The sequence below is a fragment of the Ischnura elegans genome, chromosome 6 (genome assembly GCF_921293095.1).
Source record: "Ischnura elegans chromosome 6, ioIscEleg1.1, whole genome shotgun sequence".
Classification (NCBI taxonomy): Eukaryota; Metazoa; Arthropoda; class Insecta; order Odonata; family Coenagrionidae; genus Ischnura; species Ischnura elegans.
The window spans coordinates 68,989,812-69,006,523 of NC_060251.1; the positions used below are offsets into that span (position 1 = coordinate 68,989,812).

At 37.2% G+C, this 16,712-nt stretch overlaps 1 protein-coding gene across 1 annotated transcript; it reads right to left on the minus strand.

The window, feature by feature from the left end:
* Window positions 1-789: 789 nt before the first annotated feature.
* Window positions 790-15,808, minus strand: LOC124160963 (opsin-1-like). The gene is made up of 9 exons (XM_046537097.1): window positions 15,548-15,808; window positions 12,197-12,321; window positions 10,344-10,582; window positions 9,034-9,140; window positions 7,828-7,934; window positions 6,697-6,844; window positions 5,499-5,609; window positions 4,030-4,196; window positions 790-1,481 (listed from the first exon to the last, which is right to left on the minus strand). The coding sequence occupies exons 2-9, from the start codon at window positions 12,319-12,321 to the stop codon at window positions 1,349-1,351; spliced, it is 1,137 nt and encodes a 378-aa protein (XP_046393053.1). The 5' UTR covers window positions 15,548-15,808; the 3' UTR covers window positions 790-1,348.
* Window positions 15,809-16,712: the final 904 nt, after the last annotated feature.

A 16,712-nucleotide genomic window follows, 5' to 3' on the forward strand; every position in this document is an offset into this window, starting at 1 on the left:
AGGATTGAGGAGGTGCTGGAATGAGTTTGGGAGGAAAGAACATAACTGAGAACGGGGAAGAAGATTTCAAATATATTAGTCGAGGGAACAGTGGAAGGAGAAAAGAGAAGAGGAAGAAAAAGGCTAAAGATGACAGATGCGGTGAGGTTAGGAAGAAACTATAGGGAAAATAAACGTGAGGCCCTGGAGAGAATGAGGTGGGGACGACTTTAGCGTTTGGGACCTGCCAGTTTGGAGGGCAGAAAACCAGCTGATGATGATGATACTCAATTCATTCAGAGAATGTGGGGCTCGGCGAAGTGGCGCAACAAGAAGCAGAGCGGAACGAAGGGCAAGTTCATGGACACACACCTAGTTGGGTTTATTGTGCGCAGGGGATGGAAGGCTGACGATCCCTTCGATTCGTTGTTGGAAATGATTGTCAAGATGTGGCCATCAGTGATGAATCTTTCAGTTTGAATTTTTAAAGTGAATTAATTGCCCTCATTTTTTAATTGTTTTGATGATTTTCAAAATTTTCGGCGATGACCGATCATAAACCACTATCATCATGAATCTTTTTATAGTTTTAATACCTAAATGTTATCTATTAGTTTTTCAGTTTCCAAAAAGTGGTACCGATATTCCAATAAATTTCTGTGTAAACCATCACCTCGGGTCTAGGATAGCAGGTGTGGCTTTCTGTGGCTCCATTGGCTCAAGTGAGATAGCCTGAGAGGTTAAAAATTGTTTACCAATAATTTCTGCTCCCATAAAATAAAATAGGGTATTGAATAAGAAGACAGTGTGTATTGTATACAGATTTATTCGCTTGAAAGGTCATAAATAAAATAAAATCTCCTCCTTCCTCTCCAGATAAGAGTTCTTCTTCTACTGGCCATCTCATCCCAGCGACTCAATGGCCGTCTTTGACGGAAATCAACCCCTTGCTTCCGGTATCCGATGGACGAAGAGGTTCGAACTTCCCCTTTGGAAAACGACGCTTCACCTACTTGAAAACACTCATTCCGTTAGTCCTTGGTAGTAGATCATTAAAGCGTTGTGGAGGTGGAGAGTCATAATTTTCCTACACATACATATATATAACTATTTATATATATTTATGCATTGATATTATATATATACACGGATGCTCATACAAAGATTTTTTACTGAATAGTCTTGTAAAAAAAATGCGCGCCTGAAGATCGAAGAAGGTTTCCTGAATGGTGATGGGGTTTGATTGGTGTTCGTATCTCCCCCAACACGGATGATGTTGAGGTGGCCGGAGATATTTGCGTTCGTCGCCGGTCGTCCGGGTGTCCTGTCCTCGCGGTCGGCGATCCGCAAATGTTCTCAGCGGCGCAGTCTAAGCCTTCTCCTCGCCGGAAGAGGCGGACACGACCGTGTTCTGGGACTGGGTTTCCGAGTCGGCCGTCTTGTCGCCGGCGCAGACCAGCATCGGGAGCTTCTGGGCGAGAGCAGCGCGGTACTTGGGGTGGCTGCGTTGAGTGAGCGGGTGGAGATGGAGAAAAGGAATTTGCATTAAAGTAAATTTAAAGCATAAGATATAATTATCCTAAAGTTAGCAGATATATTAGGATGAGTTCTACGTCTACGTACTACCCCTCAAGCCGCCTGAAAATGCGTATGGCAGGGGGTGTCATTACACCAGCCTAATTTGCTTAACATCTGGGTAACGCTGTCTGTACGCCCTTAGTAGGTATTATGGGTGGTAATGAAGAGGGAGAATTTAAATTGTATGGGGTTGCATTATCGGCATTTGATATGTTTGATTTGTTTAGACATTTTAGGTGGTTGATGGGTTGATATTGTAAAGGTGATTGCAGATGAGCATGTTACATTAGTTGATGTTACATCTTGGGAATTAGATGCTACTATAATACAAGAAATTGATGTATTAGGCTGAGTTGATACCGTGGATAGAAGAGCACGTAGCATGGGCTAATGGAATATTTTAGGGATAAGATTTTAATTTATTATTGGCGTCGGATATATTATGCGCAGTTGATATTTAGGGTGGGAATAGAGAATAGGTATTTGCATTAAATGATTGTTTTATATTTTAAGCTTAATATACGAGACGTCGTATTAGACCTTAAATTTACGGGGCTAAGTCGTTATTGTGGAGGATTGCTCAGTAGATTCATTATGGTAGGCATTAGGTATCATTATATTATTTGAATTGCAACTTTTTGTATCACAGGACTTTTTTAATAGTCGGCCACGTTGATATTCTGGAGAGGGAGGAAACATAATTCGCATTAGATAGTTTTATTTGATAGTCATTACGAATAACCTTATTATTGGCAGTGATTGCTATCATACCACAGGAATTACGTATATTCGGCCGTTTTGATATTGTGGAAACAGATGAGAAGGAATATTCGTCAGATATAATGTGCATATGGTAGGCATTATGTTAAGGGGAATTTTAATAAAATATAATATGCTAGTGATAGGCATTATGTAACAAGTATTGGGTATTTTTATGCGATGGGCAGTTGATATACAGGCTGCGTTGTATAGGAAAAAGAAGAAAAATTGGTGTTAGAGATAATACATGATCGGCACTAGCTTTTTTTACAGGTATTGTACTCCTTAGGGTGGAGACGTATCAATCGCTTTAAAGAAATGAAAAAAAGGATCAGTAGAAGAACGAGATGTTGGGGAAATGCATTGAAATATTGAATTGAAACTTTTGCGGAGTACTACGAATCAGGATGTAGACGTCGAACATGCTTTCAATCCTTTTGCAGAGGAATATTCATCCTTAAAGTAGTGTTGCAATGGCCGGTTCAAATAAAAAATACTGCAAGTATTTTTTATTTGAACCGGTATTTCAAACAATTAAGAGAAGATGGGGTTGAGGATTAGAGGATGGACTTTTCACAGAAGACCTGTTCCGAAAAACATTTAAAAAATAATTAATCATTATTCCGCATGTGATTTTAGAAATATGCTGCTAGAACGTTAGTTATACTATTAATTCTTTCTATTTTTGATTATACTGACCAAACTCCTGTGATATGTATTATAATCTGTAATGTCTTAAAAGTGTTGATATCGATTTGAGAAAATTGTTATTAAATAATGCATATAATGTGATTAAACTTTATCCATATTTTGAGCATTTTATTTTAGTTTTAATACCGGTTATTCTAGCTTGTCATATAAATAGTTGATTTGGAAAAGGCCGGCTCCTTAAGGCTAGTATTTTTGGTGACAAGTTTCGTCTTTATAATCGCCAAAATTAATTTCGGCCTGTTTATTAGGATTAAGCATAGGGTATTCCTTTACGATGTGAGATATTTTACCGATGGTTTTTCCTTGTGTATTAAATTTGCTGTGGAAATCATGCTATTGATCTAGTGATTAATGATTAAATCATGAAGGCAGTAATATTATAAATATATTATCTGAAGTAATATTCGAGGCCAGCTATATATTCACGACAATCATTCCGAGCCTGCTTGTGGAAGCCTGAAATGATCCTAAGGAATTGGAGATATTTTAAAGAAATAAAGGAAAACATATTTGTGAAAAAAATTTGACTGAATTTTTTTCCTGATATGAAAAGCCTAAATCACGTTGCATTATATTTACGGATGATATTTTGGCTGCGAATGGCGTAGAGCGCCTTGCATTACACGTTGTTATATCATAAGTCTAAGATATTAATATATTATTTGCATTGGTTATTCAAGCTGAGTTAATATTGTGGATTTTCTTTGAGGTCGCTTAAAAATAGCTAACTGTTTCAGGTTGGAAACTTATAATCTCTGAATAATATATATAACTCGTCATTGATATTCGGAAATTTCTTTTAGGTAATTTAAAAATTAGAAACTTTTATCTTGTTTCCCGGCTAGGTAAAAGGTGGAAAATAAAAACTTCTTAATAAAATATAACTTTTAATTGATATAGTGAATTTTCTCTGAGGTCACTGAGAAATAGACAACCGTAATCTTATTTTCCGGCTATGTAGATGGTGGGAAACTTATAATTCACTCATCTCAAATCTCTCACCTGATTCCGTAGACAATTGGGTTGTAGACGGCGTTGGCCTTGGCGAACAGGGATCCCCAGATGGTGAGGAGTGGGCTAATGGTCATGGTTTGGAAGATTCCGGCGAAGTTGATGATGAGGTATGGGGTCCATGCCACAAACCACAGAGAGATGGTCATCAGGGCAATCTGAAATTTTAAGTCATAATCAGCGATCGGTTACCAATATCGGTTACCGGACGCGGTACACCACGAACTTCCGTCGTTTTACGATTTGGTAGCCATTAATCACGTGAGGAGATATTCACGATTTTGGGCCTCCCGTCCCACCTTAGTGTGATATGATGAGATTTGGTTCAACCTTATCCCTCTAACCTCACTAGGAATTATTTAAAATACATATTTTCACTTTAAGTACGTTAATTTATGCTTCATTGCGTAGTATTTATTAATAAGAACAATGCCACAAATGTGGACCCACCATTTGGGTGGCCGGTAGCTAAACAAATGAAGAGCTAATGTGCTACTTTTTAGCGTTTGCATACAACTGCGATAAATAATATTGCGTAGAGTTAAGTCATATTTTAATGGCCTTGTTGAATTAGCACTTTTTGCTCAATTCAACCCAGTTTTCTCGCAATTTTAGTTTTTCTTGCAGAAAAAAATTGCTTGATACTTGCCCTCTCCCCTACGTTGGCTTAGAATTGGCTTGACCCTCCCCCCTAAACGCCTCACGTAATTAATGGATGACCTCTTGGTATTGCACTAGTATTCTCCCGCTGTGTAGCATGACTTCGCTTTGGCTAAAAGTGGCACGTGTTTACTTGTGACATTGCTTGAAGCTATTTACTTTTAGGAGACCTATCAGTATAATAATTTGTCCTTAATGTACCAAAAAGTACACTTGTTCAGAAAGTTATGTTTTTGCATGAAGTCCATTGATGATATGAATAGGAATGTTTCCATTTATAGCGATTTTTTATAAATAGTCTCAAAACATTTCAATAAGCGTAAAAAACGTTTAATGGGCACAGTTTCCAGCCGCTAATAAGCAAAAAAGCAAAAAATATTTATCAGACATGTTGAATCAGACTTGATGTGCAGTTAGTTCCCAGGACTATTTTTATCGTCGCTACTCTACAATTCGCACTGGTTTCGTTTTTCATTGAGATCGCTGAATTTTAGTATTTCCGAGGCATTGTCCATCATTTTTGTGCTTGAATTTTAAGTGAAGGGTAAAAGTAAAAAAAAATAAGCATAATTTATGAATTGATGAAGTCATATTTTTACAGCGAATTCAATAATCCGTATTTGGGTATATATGGGTACATACGCTTGAAATTCCGATACACATCGTGAATATTGCGGGTTATCACTGGATTCATATAATTTGTGGTTGAAATCAACCGCATATTTATGGATTCGACTTCTTTGTTTCAATATTTGTTTGTTTTTATGAATTTCAGTTCAAACGTTCTTTTTTTCCCTCACCTTAGCCAGCTTGCACTCGGCGCTGGTATTCTGGGCCTCAGAGCTTCGCAGGGATGCAACGTTCATCTTCTTTGCCTGCTCCCTCATGGATTTCTCATGAGCAGCGACAGCCTATTTTGTCATGCAACAAAGAGCAAAATTAGTATGATATATTACGAGTATATTGACGCTTGAATTCATCAAGCGGGTAATTAGGGGGGTGAGAACATAGTTGTGTCACGTGTTGTCGAGTATTGTGTCCATAAGTGGTTTAAATACGTATCATCATATATTGTGCAAAAACTAAAGTGTACCGCATAGGTACGCTTTAAATAATATCTTCGCGAGCTGAAAAGCTTAAGTTTGAATCGCCAGCTGTCAAATAGAAATCCCATAAGGTCCCGTGTAAATCGATATCTCGAAAACGGCTCGACTTGGGAGCTTCTAACCCATGCCAAAAAAATCGGCCAAAAAACTTATGTTTCCCATTTACATACGTACCATCATACGTATTAGTGAATGAGCGGCATACACGTAGGATAGTATAATATTTAATAGGAGTTCAAAACGTAAACGGTTGTATTGGAAACAGAAATTTGCTAATTTTTGTTTTCTTTAAGAAAAAAACAGGATATATATAATCAGTACCCACTCATCTGTTCTTTCATCTCGTTGATTTTTTTCAAGTTGATGCATTCGATTGTTATGTGACCGAATGAAAATGTAAATCGATATCCAAGTTTCGAGGTGCTTTAGAAAGAAATGGATACGCAATAGTTGTAGGTTTTGTTTCAGCTGCCAAAGCTCAATAATTATCGAAATATTTGCGACGGAAAGTAATAGGTAACGCCTATGTGTATGCAGAGGCAGCACAACAATATGTCGACTGTTTAGCAACCTCAAAGGTAGCAACCGAGTAGAAAGGCCGATTGTTGTACCTCGGTTTGCATGCATGTAGGTGTTTTCCTGTTACTTTCCGTCGCAAATATTTAGAAACGTATTGAGCATTGCCAGCTGAAACAAAAACTACACCTATTAGGCATCCATTTCCTATCATCAAGCCAAATTTGAACGAGATCTGGGGGTAAAAATTGAGGGAATTCCTTGTTATTGCTCTGATTAGGTTAAGGCGTTGATTATATTCAGCCTAGAAGTTTCAAAATATTTTTAAGTGTGTTATTGTTATTATAAGTGGTTGTAAAAAATAGAGATGACTGACCTGAACGATGAAGTAGTAGCTGTAGATGATGACGAGGAGTGGGATCCAGTAGCAGAAGGCGGAGTACACAAGGATGTAGCTCTTGGAGAACCAGTCCTTGGTCAGGTAGTCAGTGCCGCAGGCGGTCATGTTACCCTCTGGGACATACCTGAATGGCGTAAAATGGGTTTAATTATGGATTTATGCGATGCCTTGTGATGGTTTTGTCCATCGCAGAGTTTAAAACTATTATTTCGATAGACTGTGAGGATTTCTCGGGTCGTGTTGTCAATGTCTCCTCCCAACGTTTCCACAATCAAATTGCCCATCATCTTCAGGTATTCAGGAATCCAATGATGGATAAATGTGGGTGGCGAAGAGCGCCTAGCATTACATGTTGCTATAGCATAAGTCTTACTAACATATTATAAGCATTGGTTATTTAAGCTTAGCTGATATTGTGGATTTTCTTGAGGTCACTTAAAAATAGGCAGCTGTCATCTCTCTTTCCGGCTGGGTAAAAGGTGGGAAACTTATAATTTCCTCTTATCATATCCAATGATGGATTCCTGAATCCCTGGAGACGATGGACGAGTTGCTTGTCGAAATGTTGGAAGGAGATACGGAGCACTTTACCCGGTGCAAAACCCGAGGTATCTTCACTGCTATTGTTCGCCGGGAAAGAGCCAGACATTACATTTCGATAATCTCGTTATCACCCTATTATCAACGCAAAAAGATAATTTATCATCAACCTTTACATTCGAATTGATTTGATTTCAAAAAAACTGTCTAAGACTAAATCCTTCGTAACACCCCCATAGTATTTTTGGTTAATTATTTTACAGAACTTTTTAATTATTAAATTATAGTAATTGTCTCTTTTAAATTTTTTTCTTCAAATAATTTTGGTGATTTACCTGTGATGATATGAATGCTCTTTCAAGATACCTATCCTGTGACATATTATCTGCGAGTTGTATTACCATGAAGATCTTCACCCTTTTGAGGTAAAATTAATTTGATGCACTACATAATATAGGGTATTAAAATTTTTATGGATAATTTATTCAAAACAAATGAAGTTTGTTTCGAGTAGATCTTAACTTTTAAAATTTAAATGACGTCAACGGATAAGGTCTCTTGACTCACCTGTTCCACCCGAACATGGGCAAAATGGTCCAGAGTGCGGAGTGGGCCCAAACGAAGGCGTTCCACAGGACGGCTCTCTTCGTCGTCATTGGCTTGCCAGACAAGCCCTAGATGGAATGAGATCAACACGCCAGATTGAATTAACAAGATGTATCCAAACTTTATATCATCCGTCAAAGTTTCAGTCATAAAGTTTAACACTGTGGAACGCTATAAGGAACCTTTAGTAGATACTCGTGATCGAGATGTAAGTCTTGTAGTTTTTGACACTGAAAGGCTCTAGGATAATCCCCTCTTATGGTTAAAAAAAACTTTAAAAAGTCTTTAAGGCGTATGAATTATACAAATATCTTTGCAATTATGTATAATAATGCCTACGAAAATAAAGATTGAAAATATTCATAGTATTAAAATATAAATAATCTAGGCAGTTAACTTGAAATGAAAGTTACATGATACTAAAAAAAAACTCCGGCCTGAACATTAAGTATTCTACTTTGACATGAGAGCTATTTTCAAGACCCCGCATTTTTCGAGGAATCGAATAGACGCCATAATTACAATTGAATAATCAACAAAATACGCTAATAGCGTTGGCGATTTAGGTCTAAGTATGCATATGTTTTTAATACATCCAAGCTTTTTGGTGCTTAGCGTTTATCTTTAATTCAACTCAATATAAATAAAATAAAAGATCAAATTAATATGTTGTGTAAAATATTAGGATAATGTGCAGTTAATAAACAGAAGGCCTATCACTAATTCATGTTTAACTAGGTGGTGTTCCATTTTAAGTTTTCTTGGATAAATATCTATATACTTATTCCACTTCTTTTTTTTTAATTAAAGCGTTTCGATGGACAGTCTTCATCATCAGGCGTTAATTATTAGCTATTCGTGTTATTATTGTAACCTTAGTTACGTAACGGAAGAAGAGATGAATTTTAAAACGGACGCCGGGATAGGTGAAAACAATGGCTAAATATATTCCTTTATGATAGTTTTGATTTAATTGGAAAAATAAGTGGTACGTATCTTGTATAATTATCCAAGAAACTTAAGAAATTTTTTCCCATTTCAGTGGCAAAATTATGTACAAATAAGATCCATCCAGATCATTGTTCTACCCCATCTATTCAATTTGGTTGGACCAATTTTATTTGGAGAGAACAATTTTTTTAATCTCTTCAATATTGCGGTTCTCACCTTGACGATGACGTTGTACCTGTCCATGGCGATGGCCACCATGGACCAGATGGAGGTGCAGCCGAATAGGGAGCCTGCCAAGCCGTAGACCTGGCACGCGAGGGGCCCTGAGAAGACAGAAACGCAAATTGTCACCGGCGAAAATGCACTGCACAGTTGATGATTTTGGGGTTGTTCGTGTCTCTTTTACAAAATCCTGTTTTTGTGCCACAATAGCAGGCTCTTGTGTACGCTTTTTTTACTATTAAATTTCCAAATCATAAAATTTTGTTTGTGACTCACTTTTGAAGTTATGTGAATATTCATATTTCCGTAATGTGAAAGCCAGGGGGGATATATCTCTTGAAGATTTTATCCAATCCAAAGAACAGTGTATGTGACGATTGTGTGAGAGAATTTCGTGGAAGCTATGCTACGGACAATCAGTACTTATTAAGGAAATGACGTTACAGCATAAAAATATTGTTTCACTGCATATTTATCTCTTTTTTTTAGTATTTCAGAGTTATTATTGGAATCATTGACGTGACGAGTGCATTTTGTGTTGCTTGGTCTATCTTAAATTGTTGATGATAAGAGTGTATATTTTGATGGTACCTCCCGAAAATTTTTCAGAATAATGGATGTATGATGTGAACATGGAGAAATTTTTATTGCATTAGCAACTGAAAGGCTAAAAAACAGTGGTCCATTTGGGGTAAAAATTATAGGAAATTGGCAATTGCAGTCCAATTTAATGCACATTTAGTTGCCGCTTTCATTCGAAAGTTATAATTGCGATATGAAGTCATATATCCCTTAATTAAAGTATGGAGGCATATTATAGTAATTAGCATTAGCAATTATACAGGGTGTTTCAAAAAGGACTATACAACTTTGACAATTCATAGATTCAAAAAATGTACAATTTTAGTGTTTATTCAAAGGGAAGCACATCAAGTTTTTACCTGCGTAGTTCGCTAGTGCATAATCGCGCCGCATCAAGCGTTAAAGGCAGTTACTTTAAAGATGGCTGCCTTCAGTGAAGCCGAGCGTACTAGTTGTGTGTTTTGGTTTGAAGAATCAAAGTCGGCGACAACAGTTCATCGTAATTGTCGTAGAACATCTTTAGTTTAAAGTAAAATACTTGATGTGTTTTCCTTTAGAACAACACTAAAACCAGCACTGTACCTTTTTTAAATATGTTTGTATGGATTTTCAAAGCACTGAATGAATTTTCAGGTTTGTAAATTCCTTTTTCAAAAACCCTGTATTTTTAAATTCCTATTATGAATGTCAAGATATGAGTTGAGGGTGCATTTCTTACTTACCGAATACCCAAGTCTCATAATAGCAGTTCACGACCATAATGGGGCACATGAAAACCATCATAAGGAAGTCGGAGACAGCGAGGTTGACAACCAAGAGGTTTGAGGGAGTTCGGAGGGACTTGGTGCTTGAGAAAATATAAATGACGACGCCATTTCCGCACCAAGAGATGACTCCTAAGCAACCGATGATGAATCCCAAGATTCCGTGCCACAGAGGGTTCAGTGGTGGGAACTGGTACCTAAAATAATATGAAGACAAATTTCAATCATCGTGTAGAAAAAGTTTTAATTCAAGCATCAATTTAGGCAAATCATTCTTTATTCTTTTTACAAGCAAACGGTACGATTCTCAGTTCTTCTAGTCGAAGTTTAAATTGGATCGCAAGTGTATGGAAAAATTTAAATTCAAGAATCAAAATAGGTAAATCATTATTTTTCTTTAGTCTCTTTACAAGCACACGGCATGGTTCTCAGTGATTCAAGACGAAGTTTAATTGGAAAAACCGTGAGTATAGCTCGCCCAGGGTTCAGTCACTTTTTAGAAATAACTTGCGTTCGTTATTGTGTTAGAAATGACCGATTTGGAAATAAGTCCACGATTTACAACATTCAACCACCTTTAAATATAATGCATAGTTAATTATTATTCAATCAAGTCATTTTCCGTTATTTCTGTTCACTGTTTTATATCAGGAGTCTTCTCGGAGACGTTTTTGGAACCATATGACCAATATTCGTGTATCCAAAACATTTAGCCACATGAAAACTGATAAACTTTATTTTCTGGAGATTTCAATGCATGAGTGTGAAAAAAAGGGAAGAATCTGTGTACATGACCTATTTTATAGATAACTTCGACCATGAATTTATTCCATGTTTAATGAACGATGACTTTTTTATCTCATTACTACTGTGATGTCTTTCCTATGTCGAATCGCAACCCTAAAATAACTTATTGACCGATGAGAATGCACATATTGAATGTCAGTGGGTAAGATCAATTTCAATTTGAAGTAAGATTTTAAACTATAAGGAAGATATATTAGATTCTACGGAAGTTAGAATAAGGCTTAACATTCGCTATTTAGCATTCTTTTATTTTTTTACTTTTTCGTCAAATTCGACACTCTCTCTTTCGAATGAAACCTTCTGCTTTACATAATCAAAAGACAAAAATATTTCATTTTAATGCAACCACTATTAAATTCTGGAAGGGTAATTCAAGAAAAAATTACCATATTTGAATTAATTCATGGTTTTACAAAAATTGATATAATTTTCGTTCAATTGGAACTGATATAATGTGAAACTTAGACTGGCAACCGAAATAATGTTTGAGCTAATGGCGAAGTAATGCTGTATGAGAAGTCAAATTTAATCAATTTATATGAACATTGCGCTAAAGTAGGTAGAAAATAGGCGTAAATAGTTTCATCTTTCATATTTCTGTACCTCGGCGGTAAAGGATACTATGTCCGTTTTCCCAATTTCGTAGGAGAGCAGTTTTAAGATTTTTTTTAAATTTAACCAGTAATTAACGGAAGGAGTGTTAACTAGTTTACAAAATTTTTATATCACAATATCATTGTTATTTTAACCAAACCTTCTAGTAATTACTGGTCAAATTTTTGAAAAATCTTGAGACTGCTCTTCTGGAAAATTAGGAAAACTGACATAATGTCCTTTACCTCCGAGGTACAGATATAAAGACTGATTTAAGGGGCAATGAATTAAATGATGTGCGAAAGTTTGGTTGCGATGCGTAAAAATTGCTTTTAATCCCACAATAGTGTACCCTGGTGTCCCAAGTCTTTGAGGAGATTGGCTGTTTGGGTCAATGTTTGAAGACTCACCAGTGGGCGTCCACCCAGGGCAGCATCTCCGCGGGGACCATGTCCGCCACCGTCTGGTTGGAGAAGCTGGGGCCGCCCCATCGGGCTCCGGCCATGGGCTCGCCCATCAATGCCGCGGCTGCCATCTGCAATAGCGTGGAAGAAGGACATTCGGTTAATAAATTAGGGTGTCCAGCGACCGGTAAAATTGGGAATTGCGTGTAGTGGGGAATCCAGGTTAGGGACAAGGGGGGGGGGGGCTAAGTGGGGGTTGAAATTCCAGCAGTACTGGGGGTCGGAAAAAACTATCATTCTATCTAGTGTAAATTGGATACCCAAGGGGGAGGGAGGGCTGTAGCCCCTTAGCCCATTGATCCGCCACTGATTGTTCGTGAAGTTTTTAGTCCCTGGAATCATTCATGAATTTTGGCTCCAACCGGGAATTTCAAAATCTTTTCTTTCAAATTAATTTCGGATAGAATTTTTCGTGTTCAACGCCCATTTTCTGGCATACAATGCGTTTTTCGTAATTTTAAGTGCAGTATCTTGGTTGAATTTTTACAGCAGCATCGAAACGTGGTGTGTCAGACAAGGCAACAGAATCGAAATTTCAAGCACTGTTGACTCAAGAATGATTCCAAAACATGAAGAATAGAATGCAAGGTGACGTCAACATTTACTTTTGAGGTCGATGCAGCGTCTTGGCTTGTGTCGAATAATTTTAAAATTTAAAAACGGTGTATGCTAATTAACCTATTCCTTGTCCATGTAAATGCATTAATATAATGTTAAGTTTAGTTATTGAAGTAGTTTTGGGTGAAATATGATTTGATGCTTTCCCGAAGATTGATGTGGGTAAACTTTTCTCGGGATTCCCACTGGGTTAATTTTTCCATAATGGCCAATGTTTCAAGCTCCGACTCAGGGCTCATCCTAAGGGCTAATTGTCTTATTATTTGTTTGTGATACACATTGATACATTGAAAACGTGGCTATCGTTACTAGTGTAAAATTATTTTATTCCTTATTTTACATATTTTATTAAATATGAGTTCTTTATATGCATTATGGATGTTTTAACTTTTAAAACTGCATTTTTGGTCTCATTAAAATCATAAAGGAAGAGGATACAGGTATCCATGGAAGAGCTTTGATTTTTGGTGGAGTATAGTGACGGTTGGTATATTTTGGACACTTGAGATAGGACTATCGATATGATTTTTCGATGAAAGAAGTTTTTCATGAGAAAAGTGCAGCCGCTTATCTATTCTTTGAGCCGTCGAATGGAGACTGAAGTGAGGCCGTTGTAAAGTGATTAAACCCCTTCTATTTCAATTTATTTTCTGAATATCGCGTTACTATCCTCTATTTATTTTTTCTGTGGTTTTTTTAGATGGAATTTTAGGTAATGATATGATATGTTGTAGCTTTTAATCTACGTAGAACAGTGAAATAAAAGTGATTATTTCATATTGTAAAGTTTCCAGCAAAATACATCCATAACGTAGCTATCGCTTCTCGTATAAATCATTTTATTCCTACCAATGCATCATATTTTATGAAATGTGACCTCATAATGTGTAACATAGATGTTGTCAGGAATAATTTAATAATTGAGCTAATTAATAATTATATATTTTGTAAGATAAAGAGGATACAGGTATCCAGGGAAGAGCTTTGATTTTTGGTGGAGTATAGTGACAGTTGGTATATTTTGGCCGCTTGAGATAGGACTATCGATATGATTTATAAAAGAAGTTTGGTTTTAATTGTTAAACTTTCAAAATATTTATATTGTTCCCCTAAATGGTGTTAAAATAATGAAAATCTGATGACGATCTACACTCGTCATTGCGCGATTTGGCATTTGAAGTTAATGACGTGATAGACTCGTCATTTCAGAGCACGGGATTAATTAGGGATGAGAATAACCGAAATACCATGGAATGCGGGTATGGAGGAAAATAGGAGGAGGGAATGGGAAGAATAGAAAGAGTTAGGAGAGGTGGTAACGGAGAGAGTATGAGAAAAGAACCCTGATGAAAAAAATTAAAGTTGGATGGCAGAAACACTAGGTATTGCTAAACGAAATTGGGGAATGGAAGAAATTTACAATACAATATAAATTGTATAATTTAAAGTAAATTGGGGAAATGGAAGTTTGGTTGCATCAAAGGAGGCATAGAGGCACATGAAAACGAAGCGTTAGGCCGAGAGAAGAAACACTTGTGGAAGCCTTAGGCAGTAATTATTCGGGTGAATGTTTGCGCCGAGGGAAAATTCATTTTGAATGCATTTACGGAGGATGGGAATGCATTTCCCCTACTCGTTACGGCATTGTTAACTGCTGGTGGGTATCGTGAGGGATCTTCCATCTGAAGTAGAATTCATGTACCAAAAAAAGATAATTCTCGCTCTGGGTGTGGGTGGGTGTAATCTCTTGCTGGTTAGCACTTCAAGAAAAGTAACTGACTTTTCCGGGTTTTAACCCTTGCTAAACGAAGGTTGCTTCTGGGAGAAATTAAATATCAAGAATTCTCACTTTTAAATTGTGAAAATTTTCTACTCAATCATAATTGTTGTGGCTGCTACACAATTCGCCATTAAAATTTACGGCACAAAAGAATACATAGGTTGAATCTTTCCTAAATAGAGCTGAAAATGTATAAATTTTTGATGTTACGTAGAACAGCATTGGGTTAAAATCGGTTTAAGGGTACGTTTTCCACAAAGATGTTCTAGTAAAGAGTTTAGAGGTAGAAATTTCTATAACCGATTCAAACAAAACATTTGTTTAGGTAAATAAAGGAGGAACTGTTTTCCTTCCACTAATCGTGAATTACATTCGCTAGCTTAATCGCCAATTTTTTCAAGTTTAAATCATATTGATGTAATTCTCAAAATAAGTATGCACTCTTTAAAAAAGAAAATTTAATGACGTTTCAATCCCATAAATTTATACAATTTTTTTCAAATATTTCGCCGGCCGAAACGAAACTATTTCATTCAACTACCATAGAAATTGCCAAAAAATATCGGGAAACTCATTCTGATTGATACCCTGATTTCTAATAAAATCAGAAGAACTAAGCGTAATGGAGTGTAATTTTTCCATATTGAAAGAAACATGCGATTTTCAACCATTTAAAAAATTTTACTCCCAACCATGATTTCGATGTTACTACTTACACCAACTTCGACGAACAAAATAGTTCTGTAAAAACTTTTTTGTCACAACATCACCTTAAAGATACAAAATAGTTAGGTAAAAACTTTTTGTACCTTGAAGATGATGTAGTAACATCGCAACTTTGATTTCTACCAACTTAAGATCAAATCAACGATTCATCCGCTGGCCCACCGAATACGTACATTATAGCAGTTCTTCTGCGTCCAAGGAGGGTCAGTGAAGATGGACCTCGGCGACCTGCCGCCTAAGGGAGAGAGAGACCGCTGCTTTAATCCAACTCTGCGTCACTCCGGATGGCTCCGGAGTCGAGGACTGGGTCCTGTGTGGGAGCCACTGGCACGTAATCGCAGACTGTGGACAGCGGACGCTGGCAGGCAGACGCCGGAACCGTAGGTCAACTCACAGAGGAGGCACGCTACGCATCTGACACCGCGACTGTTCGCGGAGGTGGAATTTATACCCTGCGGACGGAGGCGAGGAAGGCGTTCACTCCCAGCCCCACCCACCAGAAACCCTCGTTTCGAAGTTATTATTTTTTTTTGGACCCCTCCCCCAACCACCTCCTTCCTCCAAGTCATTTTCGAAAAGGAATTAGTGGGAGGGAAGAAGGGAATTATGGGTAGGTGGAGAAAACACACAAGTGACACGGTGCGTGAAATATTCTTCGCGGGGTTTGGGAAGCGTATCAGAGGTTTTCTGAGAGAGGGAGGGAGCAAGGAATAAAAAAATGTCGCTACATGTGTTTCTATTTTTTTGTTATTTTTTTATTTGCTAGTGGTGGAAACGGTGGTTGTTGAGGTAACGTCACTTACGTGTTGATCATTGGTGGATTGTCACCTCCAAATTTTTTGGGAAGTCCTTGAAACCTTTGCTTGAAGACATTGATTTTCACAAATCACAGAGTTAGTTTGTAGTATTGCCAGTGGCGTGTCAACGGGGGAGGTTTCCGGGTTCAAACTCCCCCTTAAGCCTTTATTTATTATACTTTACTTTATATAATATAATATATAATATACTTTATTTTGATTAATTCTCGTAAAAAATACTGTTTTTGAGTCCTACAAATCACGTTTTCAGCATCAAAAATCCAACATATTTTCGGGGGAAGACCCCTTTACCTTGGGATGTATTCCGTACACCCCGGAAGGGCCCCAAAATCTCCGGTAAATCCCCCCATTTTCAAAATCCTGGCTGCGCTACTGAGTATTGCAAGTAATGAGTACTGGAATACCGTAATGTACTTTGTCCAAGTTTTGTATGAACTGATAGAAACGAGATTGCAAGCTCTCATTAAATTGGGGGATGAGAAACCAATTGCTCTCCTTTTTAAAATTTAGCTGTGCAAAT

Excerpts from the sequence above, each read along its gene's own strand:
- LOC124160963 (XM_046537097.1), bottom strand. The coding sequence starts at position 12,321 with ATGGCAGCCGCGGCATTGATGGGCGAGCCCATGGCCGGAGCCCGATGG. Across the intron at positions 7,935-9,033 it reads GGTACAACGTCATCGTCAAG|GGCTTGTCTGGCAAGCCAAT; the intron begins GTGAGAACCGCA and ends CATTCCATCTAG. Across the intron at positions 1,482-4,029 it reads CCAATTGTCTACGGAATCAG|CCACCCCAAGTACCGCGCTG; the intron begins GTGAGAGATTTG and ends CACTCAACGCAG.